Here is an 18,930-nt window from a genome sequence, read left to right as displayed (position 1 = left end):
TACAAATTCGATGCGTTGTTTATAAGGAAATTGGAAAACCCGCGATTTCTGTCATTTTCTGTCTTTTCGCGCATACAAACATTCCATAATAAACATAAACAATAAACAATAACATCAACATATTCCATCAAGTCTAAGCCCTGCAACGATCCCAGTTATAAAGCACCAGATACCCTAATCATTATGATCTTTGACCAGCAGTTCTCGAGCGAGTCGCTCCCAATCACACCAGCTACTTCGATAGCTCCACCCCTTCAAACACCTCCAAATATGAATATGTCCCAAAGCTATTTTTATCATCATGATTATAATTATCATGAAGATGAAGGAGAAGATGAATACAACAAGGGGTTAGAACCAGATGATTCACCATTATTAAACTCACTACAGCTGTCTCCTACAGAACAATCATATTTGGATCAATTAGCTTCAGCACCTCAAACACCTCAATTATCTGGCTCAAAATTTTCAAATTCAGTACCTGCATATCAATTCCCATCTTTAAAAAATCATTTCACAAATAATTCTAATAATAATGGCTATTCAAAGACCCAACCACCAACAAGACCAGAAACTCCAAATTCCGAGTTATTGAGTAGAGAAAATTCAATTAAATTAAATCATATACCTAAAAGTGAATTATCAAGAGATAAAACTATAAGATATTCTGTACATATTGAAAATGATGATTTTGAGTTATATAAACCTATAAGAAGGACTCATTGGTTTAAAGGACATGGGAAAAGTCATAGTGGGTTTCAACAACCAAATATGGGGTTCTTAAAGAATCATAAAAAGAGTAAAAGTGATTATTAAATAAAGTAAACACAAATTTTGATGATGTTAGGGCATACAATTTTAATTTTATTTACAGCTGGTTCTGAAACTGAGAAGAAAGATTGCAAGCTGTTTACAAAAGCTTATATATATGAAGGAGATGTTGATTTATTGGGTTTTTGTTTAGTTTGATGTGGGTTTTGTTTTGTTTTTGAAAATTGATCGCATAAAAGTACATATTGATACTTATTAGTAATGTGTGTTTATCCATAGCTGTTATAAGTTATGTTTATATGAATACCCTGTATATTAGAGAGCATAATATATTAATTAATGATACTATAATTCTGTAGTAACACTCTTCTACAACGAAAAGGACTTTTTTAAATATATAAACATGCATTAAAATTATTAATAGTACTTTGAATAAGTACTTATAGAATCATTAAAAATTATTAAAAATATAGTCATCTAACCAACAAACAAACTATCTATATCATACAACGTTCCTTTTTTTTTCCGTTTTTATCACCTTCTTTATATATTAAACTTGTTCTTGACTAACATGATGTACGATTTCATGAGATGCTTTAACTTGACGTTCAACATCAACATGCTTCTTTCTCTTTTTAGCTAAAATTTTTGAAGCTTTAATATTGAATCCACCAGTTAATAATTGTTTAGTTTCTTCTAATTCTAATCCACTTAATTCTGGATAACAAAAGAATGTGAAAACCCAAGACACAGCACATAATGCAGCGAAAAGGGCAAAAGTACCAGGTGGTGTTATATTTTGTAACATTGTCAAAAAAGTTGATGAAATAACTAATGAACCTGCCCAATTAACAGCAGTGGCATATGAAGTACCAATACCTCTAACTTGTTGTGGGAATAATTCAGATTGTTGCCATGGAACATTACCAATACCAATAGCATATGTGGCAACATATAAAATCATACCAACAATAACAAGGATCCCCCATCCTGTAATACCTGTGGTTTCAACAACTGCATCATGACCACCATCAAATTTGACACCAAGGAAATGGAATGCAATTGCACAAAGAATTAATGAAACCATCATACCTGGAATAGCCAATAGTAACATTAAACGACGACCTGCTTTATCAATAATGAAAAATGCAATGACTGTGAAAATGAAATTTGTTCCTGCAACAACAATAGAAACTGCAGTAGAATCATTAAATCCAACAGTTTCAAAAATTGTGGAACTGAAATACATAAGGGAATTGAAACCTGTAAATTGTTGAATACCTTGTAGCCCACAAGCAATTACTAAAGCTCTTAAATTTGATGGAACACTGTGAACTTCCTTGATGGCATTCCAAGTTTGATGGAGAATAGTTTTACCAGGAATTTGTGAATTTAATCTTGCTAATTCAGCAACTTTATCTTCAATCAATTCATCAGTTGAATCTAAATGGGTTCTTTTCAACACTGCACAAGCTTTATCTAATTTCCCCTTCATAATATAATATCTTGGAGTATCAGGTAGCCAAAAGAAAACGAAAAATTGAATAGCAGCAGGTATTAAACTTAATCCAACAAGAATTCTCCAACCATTATGAACATGTGTTAAACCAGCACCACAACCATAAGCAACTAATTGACCACCAGTGATACATAAACAATTAATCACAGTTAAACGACCTCTAAATCTTGATGGAGAAATTTCACTAATAAATAAAGGTGAAACTAAAGAACCAATACCAATACCAAAACCCATGATAAATCTACCGACGGCCATGACCCAAAAAGTCTTCGCAGCACATTGTAAAGCTGCACCGATTAAAAACATTGCATTTGAACTCATAATTGTTGGTTTTCTACCAAAGAAATCAGCACATAACCCAGCCATTAAAGCAGTAATTAAAGCACCTAAAGATGTAGCAGCGGTGATGATCTCTTTTTCACCATAAGTTAATCTTTTCCCATCTAAATCAGTTCCAATCGCCACAAGAGCACTTGAGATATAACCTGTATCATAACCAAACATGAAACCAGAAATTGAGGAAATAATAGTGAGGACAATAATTAATGGTGAAGGTTTTGTATTATGGAAAGTCATAAGAACAGAAGTATCATCTTCATCGTCAACTGGTAGTTTGATCTGTATGTTTTCATTTGATGTGTCATGATTCGGTTGTGTTTCGTTGATGTCATCTCTTGTGATGTCTTCATTATCAGTTGTTGAATCCTCATTTGATAAGAGTGGTGATTTCGACTGCACTTCAAAGCCACTCTGGACTCTAGTGAAGTCCTTCTTGTCGAATGGCATGTTGTTGCTGTTGTTGTTGTTGTTGTTAGAAGCGAGAGTTGAAGAGTCTATAGTTGAGTATAGATCTGAGTCAGTTGATGTTGTTTCTTGTTTAGTTTCTGATTTTTGTTTGTTTGGTGTTTCCATCTCCTTTTTAAAGCTTTTTTCAAGAAATCAAAAATTCTGCGCCAAAAAATAAAAATGTGGGACGCGCAGCAAAAAAACAGATTACGTAAAACTTTTGCTTGTGATAATTTAGTTTTGTTTTGTTTAAAGCGTTGTTTGTTGTTGATATTGTTGATGAAGTGATGTGGTGGGAGTGGTTGTGGTATTAGAGGGTGTATCTAGTGTTTATATAGAGAATTATGGGATTTCAATGGTGTTTTTTTCATGTTTTTCCATGGGAATCTGGAAATTTAAAGAGATAAGTGTGACATGATCGGGTGCAGGCAATTGGCCAGAAGAGTTCAACGGTCAACGATCAAAAGCGACTCGAAGAAGATGGGACATGCGAGCAGTCACACAGTGATGAAGGAGTCTAACTTAGATATAAGGGTATGACTCAGGGCTCGAAGGGGAGCTCAAATACTGGGGTAGTAAGTCATATGTTTTCGTTATTGGCTTATTGTTCTCATGATGTCTGCACGTACAATGAAAGTTGTGACTCCATGACTCCATATAAACCAGGAATAAGACAAGATTAGAATTTAGATGGATATTCACATGCAGCCACGTTCAAAAAAAAGCCCAATCTGTCACTTTAGACTCGAAGATCTAAGCTTGGAATGTGGAGGAAAACGTTAGAATCATGAATGTCGTTTAGATGATCTTAAGACTGAACACTGCTATATAGCTATCATGATCAAGTCCGAAGCTATATGTTGATATGATTTCATCTTGTCAGTTCAATGTAATACTCTAAATTAAAGTATTCAATTTCCAAGGCTCAGGTACAAATGGGACCATATCAGAACATTTGGCGAATATCGTAAGTTACAAGGGAAAGCAGCTAGCTAGATACATCCATTACATGATGATATTAGTTTTATAATGCAAATCAACCAATTAACATTAATCTTAATGCCAATAAGAGCTATGTACATAATGTATAATATATAATATATATAAACTTTTAAGAAACCAAAGCTATAAATCTAATCTTTAATTCACAATGTAAATTCACAAATCATTTACTTCTTGTTAAAATTGCATTAGTTAAAAATTCTAAAGCAGAACGACTATCACTCTCAGGTAAGACATTTCTTAAATTTTCTAAAGCTTTATGACAATAATCTTCAGCCATTTTTTGAGTTTTAACAAGTCCATTAAATTTTTGAACTTGTTCCATTGCAATTTCAATATCTCCCTCCTGTTTAAATTTTCTACTAATTAATTCACCTAATTCTGGATTTTCTCTCCATGCAAATAAGATTGGTGCTGTAGCTAAACCTAATTTTAAATCTGCATTACCTGGTTTACCTAAAGCTTCTGAAGTTTGTGTATAATCTAAAATATCATCAACCATTTGGAAACATAATCCAACATTTCTACCAAATTGATAACAATTTTCAATTACATCTTCATTTGCACCACTTAAGATAGCTGCAGATCTTGAAGATTTTGATAATAATGCTGCAGTTTTCAAATATGTTTTATGGATATAATATTCAAATGCCGCGTCAACTTGTTGTTCATGAGTAATTTCATGACCTTGTATACTTTGTGGAGCTTGAACACTATATTCATGAACTTTTGTATCAATGGCACCAGTTGGTTGAGGAATTTTCTTGGTATCTTCTTCAATTAAATCTTCATTTGGTTGGAAAACAGTATTTTTCAATTGCATAAATTCACCTTCAACTAAATTTGCAATTGAAGTACTTAATAATTCAATAACTTCTGGATTTCTTAATCTTGAAATTGAAACACTAGCTCTTCCCAAAAGGAAATCACCTGCAAGAACGGCCATTTTATTATTAAATGCAATATTACCACTTGGTCTATTTCTTCTTGAATCTGAATTATCAATAACATCATCATGTAATAAAGAAGCAGTATGAATCATTTCCACAATTTCAGCTAATCTTCTTTGTTTTGGTAATATACCTCTTTTAGAATCAAATTCTGGTAAAGTTTCATGAGGTTTTGTTAAAGGATCTAAAATAATATTTGGATTTATACCATGTAAAATTCTTAATGGAGAAATAGCACCATTTTGTTCTTTTAATATAGCACCAAGAGATTTTGTACCTTCATATACTGGTTGTTCAGGGATATCCAGATCATCAATCTTAATTCTATTTCTTTGTTCTAATGGGATCTCACTTATAGCTCTACTTAACAATAATACTAATAAAGGTCTAATTTTTTTACCTTGACTCTCAAAATAATATGCACTAATTCTATTTAAAGTTGGATGTCCTGAACCTATAAGAGTCCCTATATTAGCTGCCAATTGTGACATTTCATGTGAAACTAATGAAATTGGATCTTTTAAAATTGATGAAGGTGTAACTAATCTTGCTGCTGTTTCCACTGCTGTAGACCAACTAGATTTATATCTCAACGTGGACACTATTGAAGTAGATCTTCTCGAGGGTATACCCACCCTAAGGGCTCTTTTGGACACTGATAGCATATCTTGTCTCTTTGATTGACCTTGTGTCCTTTCTAAAACCAAACAATCAGGTCTTTGTTGATGTTACTCTGTCTTTCTCTTTAAAATCTGGAGCGCTAATAGTTCAAGTAAATTTTCATAATGGTCCGAAAAAACCATACAAAAGCAAATTCGCGGACATATTTTTGGGATTTTTCTTACCCTGTGGAAAATTGCATAATAAACGAACTCATCACTGAAATTTAAAGTGCCAGCGTACATTATTGTTTGAAAGGAAATTGATTGATTCAGGTGTTGATGATGGATTGGATCAATGTGTTACCAAAAGCTGGATACTTACAGGAACAATTAAAGAATGTATTGGCCAAAATCCTAACGACGGGGCCTGTTCCTAAACATATTGGATTTGTTATGGATGGTAATAGAAGATTTGCTAGGAAACATAAAATTGAATTAAAAGAAGGTCATAATGCAGGTTTTGAAAGTATGGCTAAAATTTTAGAAATTTGTTATGAATGTGGTGTAGAAAGTTGTACAGTATTTGCATTTTCAATTGAAAATTTTAAAAGAAATAAATTTGAAGTTGATTGGCTTATGGAATTAGCTAAATTAAGATTCTCACAAATGGTTGAACAAGGTGAAATATGTGAACAATTTGGTATTAAGATTAAAGTACTTGGTGATAAATCATTATTACCAATTGAAGTTTTAAAAGTATTAAATCAAGCTGAAGAAATTACTAAAAATAATAATAGAGCTATATTAAATGTTTGTTTCCCATATACAGCAAGAAATGAAATTACAAATTCAATTAAAACTATAATATCTAAAAAAACTGAAGTGGAATTAATTGATGAACAATTAATTGAAAATAATTTATATACAAAAAATCAAGCACCATTAGATTTATTGATTAGAACAAGTGGTGTTACAAGATTAAGTGATTTTTTATTATGGCAAGTTGTTGATAAAAATGTTGAAATTGAATTAGTTGATACTCTATGGCCTGATTTAACTCCATTACATATCATATGGATATTGATTAAGTTTAGTTTTAAGAAGAATTATTCAAGACAGAGGAATAATTATGATGAAGATGTTGGAAGTAAAAAAGTATTGTAAATATAAATTATTTAATATTAATGAATGTGTAACATATTGTATACGTGGAAAAAATTTCATGATTTTCTATGACGTTAACATTTTGTATAAACAGCGGATTTGTAAAAAGTTAAAAAAAAAGATTTCATATATATTAAATATTATAATTAATCATGCTTTCTTTTGTTTTATATTCATTAGATTATTTTTTTTTGTTTAATTCTTGAGCTTTTTCAAATTCAGCTTTAAAATTATCAGCATTTTCTTTATTACCAAATCTAATAGCTAAAGTTGCAGCTTCAGGTTCACCTTCTGAAACATCAGCAGTAACGTTATAAACCCATGATCTATCAGAACCAACATTTGGTTTTAATTCATAATCAGCAGAAATGAAATGATTAGCACAAACTTTTAAAGTTTTATCTCTTCTCATTAATAAACGAACTTTATTTGTAGTTTTATGTTTTAAAAATTTAACATCACCAGTACCTCTTTCTTTCCATTCTTTTGAATCAGCAAAAAATTTAAATAATTTAGCACGAACTTTAAATAAAACTTCTTCATCTTCTTCATTAGTTTTAACTTCAACTTTTTCTAAATGAACTAAAGGTTTGAAATCAACATTTGGTTCAGTTTCATCAGCTTCATCATCATCTTTTTTTTCATCTTTTGATTTTTCATCATCTTTTGATTTTTCTTCATCTTTATCTTCATCTTTTGGTTGTTCCTTCTTTTTAGCGCCACCACCAAACATGGAGAAAACGTTTGAAGTTGGAGGGTTTTGAGTGGTTGCTGATTTTTCTTCAACTTTTGGTGTTTCAACAGGTTTAGTTTCGTCAGACATTGTTCGATGTAGTTATAATCAATATCAGATCTTTGATGGATGTCTTTTCCAATTCAATTGATGAACCAAAATTTTTGTTATTGTTTTGTTTTTTTTTTCTTCGATCATGAAAAAATTTTGATGGAAAATTCAAGAATTTTACAAGGGAAATGTTGGAATTGTATGGGAATGTTTGGGGTATTGTGGGAATATAACCATGATATTGCTATATATGAATAGAGAGACAATAATTTACATATACTAGCTCAAATCAATTCAATCCCATCACTTATAATTGAATAAATTAGTATTTGATTGAAACTACTACCATTTACACGTGACGCCTCACCTGACTATTACATACTTAATATTGACACGTAAAGTACGATACATTTTGATGACAGAACTTTGATTGCTTACTTTTAAATACAACGTCAAACAACGTCAAACAACAACAAACTGGCAATTTAGGAATTTATATAAAGCTGAGTTGAGATCCGTTTTGAAAATTTGATCACTTCACAACATACACATACAAACACACACAAACAGATACAAACAACTGTTCACACAATTCTGAGTTCACATACGAATATCGCAATTCCTTATTTGATCATAGCGATAATTTGCCCCAGCTTTTTTTCAAAATTCTCATTTGGGGATTGGCATCACATTGGAAACTTGTCAACATTCAACAATCATTTTTAATCAATTTAAACATATCATACACAGCTTAAAAGAATTAGTTCATTGACAAATTACATTAATGTCCACTAATCAAGAACTGAAAATGAATAACCCATTCCGTCGTCATTCACGTCGTAAATCTTCAATGGATGATTATGATCCCTTTTCACATCCTGATGTTTATTATGGTCCACAAACTGATCCACAAAAAGCTTCAAAAGATTCAAAATATGCTAGAACAAGAACAATGAGTGTTGTTGATACTGGTAGTACTTTAAGAAATGAATTTAGAAATGAAATTAAAGCTGATATCAAGAGACGTGGTTCTCAAGATGAAGCTGGTTTTATTAATGGTGGTCGTGGTAGAAGATTTTTCATTAGTGATATTAATGCAACTTTAAAAGAATTATTAGATAATGAAGATACTGATCAAAATTTCCAAATTACAATTGAAGATACTGGTCCAAAAGTTTTAAAATTAGGTACTGTTAATTCAAATGGGTTTAATCAAATTGATATTCGTGGTACTTATATGTTATCAAATTTATTACAAGAATTAACAATTGCTAAAAGATTTGGTAGAAATCAAATGATTTTAGATGAAGCAAGATTAAATGAAAATCCAGTTGATAGATTATCAAGATTAATTTCTACTCAATTTTGGAAAAATTTAACAAGAAGAATTGATTCTATAAGTGTTGCACAATTTGCATTAGATACTAAAATCCCTTCAAATCCAAGAATTTATGTTCCTTATAATCGTCCAGAACAATACGAATTTTATATTAATGCATCAAAATTACAACCTGATTTACATTTAGAAGTTGAATATTTACCAAAAGATATAACACCTGAATATATTAAATCAATTAATAAGAAGCCTGGATTATTATCTTTAGCAATGGAATCAACTCATGATCCTTCAACAGGTGAAGAAACTTTAGTTTCATTCCCATATGTGGTTCCAGGTGGTCGTTTCAATGAACAATATGGTTGGGATTCTTATATGGAAACATTAGGTTTATTAATTAATAATAAAGTTGATTTAGCTCGTGGTATGGTTGAACATTTCATATTTGAAATTGAACATTATGGAAAAGTATTAAATGCAAATAGATCATATTATCTTGGTCGTTCTCAACCACCTTTTTTAACAGATATGTCATTTAAAGTTTTTGAAAAAATGGGAGGTATTAAAAATCCTGAAGCTTTAGATTTATTAAAAAGAGCTATAAATGCCGCGATCAAGGAATATTCCACTATATGGGCTGCAAAACCAAGATTAAATGAAAAAACTGGATTATCATGTTATCATCCTGAAGGTGTTGGAATCCCACCAGAAACTGAAGCTTCACATTTTGATAGTGTCTTGGGTCCTTATGCATTAAAATATGATATTACAATTGAAGAATTCAGAGAACGTTATAATAATGGTGATATTAAAGAACCTCCATTAGATGATTATTTCTTACATGATCGTGCTGTTAGAGAATCTGGTCATGATACAAGTTATAGATTAGAAGGTATTTGTGCAGATTTAGCAACTATTGATTTAAATTCATTAATTTATAAGTATGAAGTTGATTTAGCATATTTCATTAAAGAATTTTTCAATGATGAATTTAAAGCTGATTTATTTGATAATAAAATTTATGATTCCAAGTATTGGATTGATAAAAGTGAATTAAGAAAATCAAATATTAATAGATATTTATGGAATGAAGAAAAAGGTTTATTCTTTGATTATAATGTTAAATTACAAAAACAACATACTTATGAAACTGCAACTACTTTTTGGTCATTATGGTCAGGAGTTGCTTCAAAAGAACAAGCTTTAAGATTATCTGAAAATGTTCATATTTTTGAAGAATTAGGTGGATTAGCTGCTGGTACTGAAAAATCAAGAGGTGAAATTTCATTAGATAGACCAAGTAGACAATGGGATTATCCATTTGGTTGGGCTCCACAACAAATTTTAGCATGGGTTGGATTTGCTAAATATGGATATGAAAATATAACAAGAAGATTATCATATAGATGGTTATTTTTAATGACTAAAGCATTTGTTGATTATAATGGTATAGTTGTGGAAAAATATGATGTTACAAGAGCAACAGATCCTCATAGAGTCACTGCAGAATATGGGAATCAAGGTTCAGATTTTAAAGGTGTTGCAACTGAAGGTTTTGGTTGGGTTAATGCAAGTTTTGTTGTTGGTTTAACTTATTTACCAAAACATGCTATAAGAGCATTAGGTTATACTACACCTCCAGAAGTTTTTTTCAAAAATATTAGAACTGATGAAGAAAGAGAATCTTTTGGTTTAAAACCTTTAACTGTGGAAGATATTCAAAGAGGTGAATTAAATAAAAGTCCATTAGGTAAACCTTTATTTAAAGCTGATAAATCATTAAAACAACAATTGGAGGAAACTTTAGATAAACCTTTAAACAAATTGGAAAGAACAAATAGTCAATAAGAAGTTATAACTATTTACTCCTCTTAAGCTCTTGGTATAATCATGATCATTATTTAATTTCACAAAGAATCAAGATTAATAAACAAAGATGTGCTATTTATATTGACTAAAGATGCTGCATGGTTGATCGTTTATAGCATTTAATAAATAAAGTTTATCATAACAACTTTAAATAAGTCATTGTATACCTAATACCTATTCGTATAAAACAAAGATTGTATCGTTCACTCATGATATACAAACATTCGATATATAAAAATAGATCATATATAACGGTTCTCTGTTCTATTATTGAACCAGTCATACAATTACTATTATTATGTACGTTTAAAGTTCAAAACATTCAAACTTTAAAACTGTTCGGCCGTTTGGTTTGGCCTAGAGTTGAATCAAAATCTTTCATGTTAATAGAATCACCATGGAGATAAATGGACTCAACTTAAATCAAGATTCAAAACAACCTTGTCCTAAATCAACATTCCGATCAGATTTAAGTAGTACTACTTTAAATTTCATTGTTTGTTTATTTTTGATCTGCCTTTTGATTTTGATTTTGTTTACTTTTGAATCATCTTAATATCTTATGCTTTATCGTGTATTGTTCAACTGTACAGCTTTTTTCCACGCGTTGAGACTAGAGATGACAGAGTCTAGGGACCTGATTTCAATTTTCAAAATAATTTTCTGACCAAGTCCCAGTCTCCGGAATAATCCATGACGCGTAAAGCAACTAATTAACGGTGTATGGATGTGTCTAATTTTGAAAGCTATATTATAGTAGTAATTAACGCATGGAGTCTTATATAGAGAATGACTTTGATGATGATGAAATGAGGATCACTCAACCATATAAACTCATCAATTTAGATATACAGTTTGTGAAAAATGATCAATGATAATCGTGTGATCATTAAATGAATAAGTTTCCCAGTTGTAATCTCCTCAATTACTTATACCTCAGACGTTCTATGCGTTCTTGTACTTTAAAATTTCTACTTCGTGTATAGGCAAAGGTACGCTCTAATTACTAGCTTTTTCGAGAATTTCCGCCCCCAAGAATTATTATTAAAGGTAAAATAAATCTTAGGTACGAGATCATGACGTATAAAAATTCAAGCTAGATATTTAAACTTCAAGGACGTTTAGGCATTCACATCTTGTAGAAAGTCTAATAAGCTTCATATCAGTTCTACAATTAATATTGGCAATTTGAGTCCATGTTAAGCTAACTTCTTATATTTATAATATAGTTCAATGATACTGAGCTTCAGAATACGTTGTACTCATAAATCATGATCTGATCATCTGGCCGGAGTAAAGATATTATTTAGCTCATGAGGTACATTGGTACTTCATGATATGAAGTTGTTAATAAGCTGGCGTAGCATTAAAATTAATTATATATATTTACTAGTACTTCTTCTCGTTTGAGTTATGGTCAATTTACATGTCGTTATGGATCGTTGTATATTATAATTGCAATTTGCAAATATAATGATCACTTACTGAATTGAACTTATTAATTGATCTTCTGTCGACGTTAATATTTGGATCATTCAAATATTATGCATTCTGGCTTCTACATTAACACGGTAGAATTGAACCGACTTAAAATTTTGATCAATGGATTTTCAAGTAAGCTATACTATTGTCAATCTAAACTAAACTTAAAAAAACCAGATTAAGGACCTCATTTTTAAGATGCTATATACATGATCAATTAATGAATACCAAGTAACATACACCCCTCAAATGACCAATTACATGATCCGTTCTAAGTTCTAAGATCAGAAATGACATCTCATATTGTCAACTAGCAAGTTACACTACCCCATGTTCTGTATCGATAATCGTGAGAATAATTCACTTGATTTATTGCGATTGTAAAGATCTCAACATGATGTACTTAGATTTTGAGCCTAGTTTGCCTATAATTCAACGTAGTTGAGCTTTGAAAATACCTGTCATAATAGCTTAGATACGATACTTGATTAACGTCATATATTTTGATCTTCCCCTTCTCCATAGTAAAATTGAAATGACAAGCTCAATTCCTGAAATTGTACCAGCGAAAGTCATAAACAGTATCTTGCTGGATAGTGCAACATTTGATCTCATGGGCTAAAGACTAATAGACAGTAGCTATTGGATTTACTCATTAGACTCAAGAATTCCCTTCAAGCTCTGTCTAACAACTTTTCTTTAACTCTGTTTAGAACTTTGACCTACTCTTTATAGAAAAATCAAAACCCAAAGTGGTTCTTCTGGGCTATACAAGATACTACATCTGTCAGAAACACATATCTAAACAAGCTGATGAACACCAAGCAACATACCAAAGACATCTGAACATACCTATTCTCATACTATCATATGAACATCAGATCCACATACCATTTGTAACATCAGGAAACTCAATTGAAACATTAAAACCATCATGAAACAATTGAGCAGCGAGTTAGAAGTTGAAACTTGGTGTACGGCTAGGAAGAATGAGCCTGCGTAGCCTGGGCTTCTCTGCCTGGGGTTCCTATGAGCTTCACTGGGCGTTATCAGTAGATATTCCAAGACTTCTAGTCCTTTACCAGGCCATTTCTAGGCATTTTCCAGCTCTCCAGTCCCATGGAATTTTAAAAGTTGTTTCCAAATATGCACGTTGTCTGCAAGCCTCATGTACTAATCTGCTTGGGATTTGCATGCCCGAAGTTTAAATCATCAAGTTTCAAAGTTTCAAGTATAATAATAACCATCAAAAACTGCTAAAATACTAAAAACTGAATTGTATAAATAACAAGAAATTTCCGGTTCTTTAATAAGAATTTCAATTAATATAATTGATCTTTTCAATTTACTTTATAAATATCGATTAGAATACTTGGAGGGATACCTAAACCATCATTCATTCATAGTACAATCGTTTTTACCATCTCTCCCCAGATCTAGATCACATAATAGCCAGCCATAAAGATATAATTTCATCCCTTTCACACACAATCTGGTATTATCATAAATTATAAATTACAAAATGTTACTATCAACACTTGTCCTATCGACACTTGTTTCCACTATAATTGCATCACCAATCGTTCCATCTCATGGTGGTTCTCAATTCTATAATAAGCGTGCTGCTTCAGGTTGGGATTATGAAACTCAAAAAATCCGTGGTGTTAATTTAGGTGGTTGGTTTGTTCTTGAACCTTTTATTAATCCTTCATTATTTGAAGCAATTTCTGATGATGAATCTAAAGTTCCAGTTGATGAATATCATTATACCAAAGCACTTGGTAAAGATTTAGCTAAAGAACGTTTAGAAAACCATTGGTCTTCATGGATCACTGAATCTGATTTTGAAAGTATTAAAGGTGCTGGATTAAATTTTGTTCGTATTCCAATTGGTTATTGGGCTTTCCATTTATTAGATGATGATCCATATGTTCAAGGTCAAGAAGCTTATTTAGATAAGGCTTTAGAATGGGCTAAAAAACATGACTTAAAAGCTTGGGTTGATTTACATGGTGCCCCAGGTTCTCAAAATGGGTTTGATAATTCAGGTTTAAGAGATTCTTGGGAATTCCAAAATGGTGATAATACTCAAATTACATTAGATGTTTTACAACATATTTTTGATAAATATGGTGGTGATAATTATACTGATACAATTATTGGTATTGAATTATTGAATGAACCATTAGGATCAGTTTTAAGTATGGATAAATTGGATGATTTCTGGTCTAAAGGTTATAAAGGTTTAAGAGACACTGGATCTGTTCAAAATGTTATTATTCATGATGCATTCCAAAATTATACATATTTTGATAATAAATTTAAAACACCAGATTATTGGAATGTTGTTATTGATCATCACCATTATCAAGTTTTCAGTGGAGCTGAAAATAAATTATCAATTGATGACCATGTTAAATTAGCTTGTTCATGGGGTGAAGATTCAACAAAAGAACCACATTGGAATTTATGTGCTGAATGGTCAGCTGCATTAACTGATTGTCAAAAATGGTTGAATGGTGTTGGTATTGGCGCTCGTTATGATGGTTCTTTTAACAAAGATCCTTCAGAAAATGCTAATATTGGTACTTGTGCAGGTTCTCAAGATATTACTCAATGGACCGAAGAAAAGAAGGATAATTATAGAAAATATATTGAAGCTCAATTAGATGCATTTGAAAAAAGAGGTGGTTGGGTTTATTGGACTTGGAAAACTGAAACTTCATTAGAATGGGATTTCCAAAAATTATTTTATAATGAAATTTTCCCAGTTCCAGTTACTGATAGAAAATTCCCAGGTCAATGTTCATAAGACATTCACAAATCATTATAAAAGCTAAATAGCTGCTTGTGTTTGTTTTTCATTGCTAAATTTTTAATCATTTGTACATTAGTTTCCCTTTAAAAGCGTTGATTCATTTATAATTATCGTTTATACAACATATATTCAATTTCTTATACAGAGCTGGTCTACCAAAATTATTCACAACTCTTTCTATTTCAATGGTCTAAGTTAACTTTTAATCTTTTTTAACTTTAGTTTATCATAACATATATATAGGTGTTTGTTTAGGTCTCTAATCCTTAAATTTTCATTTAATTTAATTTTAAAGATTGTAGCACATGTACTGTATAGCTAATAGCTATTAATTGCTTGGTCTCCTTTGGGGATGCGTCACATTTGTTGATATATGTTGCTTTGTGTCAACGGTTCTCGACTTCTCGACATCGCAATCTTGATCAAAGGTACTATTTCAAAGATGGCATATAAACGTATAGGCCTATACATGTACGAAGCTAAATGATTCGAGACTTTTAAGGTTTTTAAACTCAATTGTATTTAGCATAGGTAACATGGAATAAAATCTAGTTTAAAACTTTGAATTAGCTGTTTAAACTTAATATGATTCTATATAACAACAGTAGGAACAAATTACCTATTAAAGAAGGATCTGTTCTAAAATGGAAAGTCTTTGTAGGTTTGTTTGATAAAAGAAAAGATTAGTTCATGTTGTGTTTTTGCTTAACTTTTAAACTCTAGATGTCTAAATCTGGCCTTGACAAGATTTACATGGAAGTTAATTGTTAGTCTATATAGAGTCTGAGTATAAATCAGTATGAAGGTGCTTAAAGATGTAAAAATTCTTAAAACAAAAGATGTTTTAGGAAGATGAAATTGACAAATTTGGGGCATCATCTTATAATTCATCAACTCGTAACTTTAATTCATCACTCTAGGTCACTTAGATTAATATCACAATAAGCCAGCCAGTGAATAAAAGTGAAAACCCGCTTGAAATCGTGTCAAGTTAAATCAATTAAAGTGTTATAACTTGAAACACGAGCTTCAAATATTTTTAATTATATATGTCAGAAAGTTTGGTTTTAAAGGCGTATAACTCATGATGATTCTAAGTTCTAGCGTCTTCAGCTATTAATCCCAGTAAACATATACCCACGAGTCATGTGAAATCCTATACTTCAAAGTTCATATAAATTAATGCCTGAAAATTAAATTATGAGATTCACTGACGTTCCTTCAAAGAGATTTCAGATGAGTATAAAAGATTATGTACCTATAAAAATTCGATGATGGTGTCTAGATGCACCCCTTAGGTACTCCTTAGTCCACCCGAGTCTCCAAGACCCATCGCCACAGCAGTCTAGACCACCTGTCACCTGACCATATTCAGAGCCTAGAATCACCCAGACCCATCACTATATAACCATTTCCCAAACAGGAAGGTAAATCCACTCCTCCACAATTAAATTTAAAAAAGTATGGCGTTAACAGTTTTCGCGAATGTTTATTGTAAATTTTGATTGCAACATTTCAAATGATAAGGATCAATAAGATCTTTATTATTGAAAAACTGTGGACGTTTTCGATGATTTGGGAATTATTGAAAAGTATTTAAGGCTTTGTTGTGGCTGGAAAGTTTAATCTTTAATCATTTTCCATCAATTGAATAGTATAAGAATCAATTGCAAAAGGTATAAATCCAATCATGTCCTTATTTACAGATATTAAATTACCAACTGGTGAAACATATAAACAACCAATTGGGTTATTCATCAATAATGAATTTGTTAAATCTCATTCAGATGAATTAATTGAAACTATTAATCCAACAAATGGTGAATTAATTACATCAGTTTATGCTGCTAATGAACAAGATATTGATATTGCAGTTAAAGCTGCTCGTGAAGCATATGAAACTAAATGGTCCAAGACTTCTGGTGTTGAAAGAGGTGAATTATTATATAGATTAGCTGAATTGATTGAACAAGAAAGAGATATTTTAGCCAAGATTGATTCATTAGATGCAGGTAAACCATATGAATCAAATTCTCAAAGTGATTTATCACAAATTATTGAATTAACAAAATATTTTGCCGGTTATTCAGATAAAATTAAAGGTTCATATTTACCAATCTCTGATGAAAAATTTGTTTATGAAATTAAAGAACCTTATGGAGTTGTTGGACAAATTGTTCCATGGAATTACCCATTAGCAATGGCATCATGGAAAATTCAAAGTGCTTTAGCTGCTGGTAATACAATTGTTATTAAATCTGCCGAGAATACACCATTATCTCTATTATATTTTGGTCAATTGATTGTTAAAGCTGGGTTCCCACCAGGTGTTGTTAATATAATTAGTGGATTAGGTTCAATTGCTGGATCTGCAATTGCATCACATGAAGATGTTGATAAAATTGCATTTACAGGTTCAACTCAAGTTGGTAAACATATTCAACAAGCTGCTACATCAAATTTAAAAGCTGTTACATTAGAATGTGGTGGGAAATCACCTTCTGTAGTTTTCAAAGATTCAAATTTATCAAATGCTGCTAAATGGAGTGCCTTGGGTATTTTTTATAATACTGGACAAAATTGTACTGCAAATTCAAGAATTTTAGTTGAAGAAGAAGTTTATGATGAATTTTTAACTCTTTTCCAAGAAGAAATCAAGAAAAATTGGATTGTTGGTGATCCATTTGATGATAAAACTACAGTTGGTCCATTGATTTCCAAAGTTCAATTAGATAGAGTTCAAAGTTATATTAAACATGGTGAAGAAGTTGAAAAATTATCAAAATTAGAAGTTGGTGATTCTGCAATTTATAAAGAACAAAAAGGTTGGTTTCAAAATCCAATTATTTTCAAAGATGTACCAACAGATTCAAAATTATTTCAAGAAGAAATTTTTGGACCAGTTGTTACAATAACTAAATTTTCAGGGTTTGAAGATGGTTTAACCAAGGCAAATAATACTAAATATGGACTTGGTTCTGCAGTTTTCACAAATAATATTCAAAAAGCTCATAAATTTGGTAGAGGATTGAAAGCAGGTACAGTTTGGATAAATTCTTCAAATGATGAAGATATTAGAGCTAGTTTTGGTGGGTATAAATTAAGTGGTATTGGTAGAGAATTAGGAGAAAGTGGGATTGAAGTTTATACTCAAACAAAAGCCATTCATGTTAATTTATCAGAAGAGTGAATTACCTGATAATTAATATACGATCTCTTTATAACTTTTGATATCGGGAACGGAATCCATGTAATCATAAATCCGGTTTCCTTCAATTAAAGACCCTTGTTAACGCGATTTAAACGAGGAAAACATTGTTAAATAGAGAATGATTCAGACTAGAAGATGATAATATTGTATATCTTATAAATCTGATAAATTGTATTGTTATTATTGTCTTTTCCCTTATTTCCTATTGTTCGTTTATCGTTTGCGCGTGGAAATTTACAGAAGTTTAATTTTTCACATTTGGAAAAAATTTAGTAATATTCCCAAAATACCCGAAATGAAAATTAAGTACATGAATGGATTTATAATAAAAGTGTTAAACGAGGGTCTTTTTCATTCTTTTAAATAACTATTCATTAGTTTTAATCATATATTATTCATTAGTTGTTCATTAGTTGTTCAAGTTTCAAAGCTTCATCAATATGTTTAATCTATCAGATTATGTCTCATCATTATATAAAGATAATTCACATGAATATCTTCTATCATCAAATGAATTCTCATCATCAATTGTTATAATTTTACTTATTGGATTAATTGGTTTATTAATATTAGTTTTCTTAACTTTTTTTATATTCTTATTATTTAAATTATATAATTGTCAAGAATCATCATCAA

The 18,930-nt window shown here is 30.8% G+C and overlaps 8 protein-coding genes across 8 annotated transcripts; 5 read left to right on the top strand and 3 right to left on the bottom strand.

Annotated features, from left to right (window-relative positions):
* Positions 1–183: 183 nt before the first annotated feature.
* BN7_4475 (uncharacterized protein) lies at positions 184–816 on the top strand (the record flags this gene model as incomplete). The annotated part of the gene is made up of 1 exon (XM_011274947.1): positions 184–816. One exon carries the CDS (start codon positions 184–186, stop codon positions 814–816), a length of 633 nt encoding a protein of 210 aa, XP_011273249.1.
* Positions 817–1,321: 505 nt separating this feature from the next.
* Positions 1,322–3,202, bottom strand: ITR1 (sugar porter family MFS transporter; the record flags this gene model as incomplete). Its single annotated transcript, XM_011274946.1, has 1 exon — positions 1,322–3,202. One exon carries the CDS (start codon positions 3,200–3,202, stop codon positions 1,322–1,324), a length of 1,881 nt encoding a protein of 626 aa, XP_011273248.1.
* A 1,039-nt stretch (positions 3,203–4,241) lies between these two features.
* Positions 4,242–5,693, bottom strand: COQ1 (trans-hexaprenyltranstransferase; the record flags this gene model as incomplete). Its single annotated transcript, XM_011274945.1, has 1 exon — positions 4,242–5,693. The coding sequence occupies one exon, from the start codon at positions 5,691–5,693 to the stop codon at positions 4,242–4,244; it is 1,452 nt and encodes a 483-aa protein (XP_011273247.1).
* Positions 5,694–5,969: 276 nt separating this feature from the next.
* Positions 5,970–6,794, top strand: RER2 (ditrans,polycis-polyprenyl diphosphate synthase; the record flags this gene model as incomplete). Its single annotated transcript, XM_011274944.1, has 1 exon — positions 5,970–6,794. The coding sequence occupies one exon, from the start codon at positions 5,970–5,972 to the stop codon at positions 6,792–6,794; it is 825 nt and encodes a 274-aa protein (XP_011273246.1).
* A 181-nt stretch (positions 6,795–6,975) lies between these two features.
* Positions 6,976–7,617, bottom strand: YRB1 (Ran GTPase-binding protein YRB1; the record flags this gene model as incomplete). The annotated part of the gene is made up of 1 exon (XM_011274943.1): positions 6,976–7,617. One exon carries the CDS (start codon positions 7,615–7,617, stop codon positions 6,976–6,978), a length of 642 nt encoding a protein of 213 aa, XP_011273245.1.
* Positions 7,618–8,362: 745 nt separating this feature from the next.
* Positions 8,363–10,762, top strand: NTH1 (alpha,alpha-trehalase; the record flags this gene model as incomplete). The annotated part of the gene is made up of 1 exon (XM_011274942.1): positions 8,363–10,762. The coding sequence occupies one exon, from the start codon at positions 8,363–8,365 to the stop codon at positions 10,760–10,762; it is 2,400 nt and encodes a 799-aa protein (XP_011273244.1).
* A 3,025-nt stretch (positions 10,763–13,787) lies between these two features.
* On the top strand, positions 13,788–15,077 carry EXG1 (glucan 1,3-beta-glucosidase; the record flags this gene model as incomplete). Its single annotated transcript, XM_011274941.1, has 1 exon — positions 13,788–15,077. The coding sequence occupies one exon, from the start codon at positions 13,788–13,790 to the stop codon at positions 15,075–15,077; it is 1,290 nt and encodes a 429-aa protein (XP_011273243.1).
* A 1,696-nt stretch (positions 15,078–16,773) lies between these two features.
* Positions 16,774–18,273, top strand: BN7_4468 (Retinal dehydrogenase; the record flags this gene model as incomplete). Its single annotated transcript, XM_011274940.1, has 1 exon — positions 16,774–18,273. One exon carries the CDS (start codon positions 16,774–16,776, stop codon positions 18,271–18,273), a length of 1,500 nt encoding a protein of 499 aa, XP_011273242.1.
* Between the last annotated feature and the right edge of the window lie 657 nt (positions 18,274–18,930).

Source organism: Wickerhamomyces ciferrii, contig 00164 (assembly GCF_000313485.1).
Source record: "Wickerhamomyces ciferrii WGS project CAIF00000000 data, strain NRRL Y-1031 F-60-10, contig 00164, whole genome shotgun sequence".
Lineage (NCBI taxonomy): Eukaryota > Fungi > Ascomycota > Saccharomycetes > Phaffomycetales > Wickerhamomycetaceae > Hansenula > Hansenula ciferrii.
Note: the sequence above shows the minus strand (reverse complement) of the source record. Positions and strands in the feature narration are given on the sequence as shown.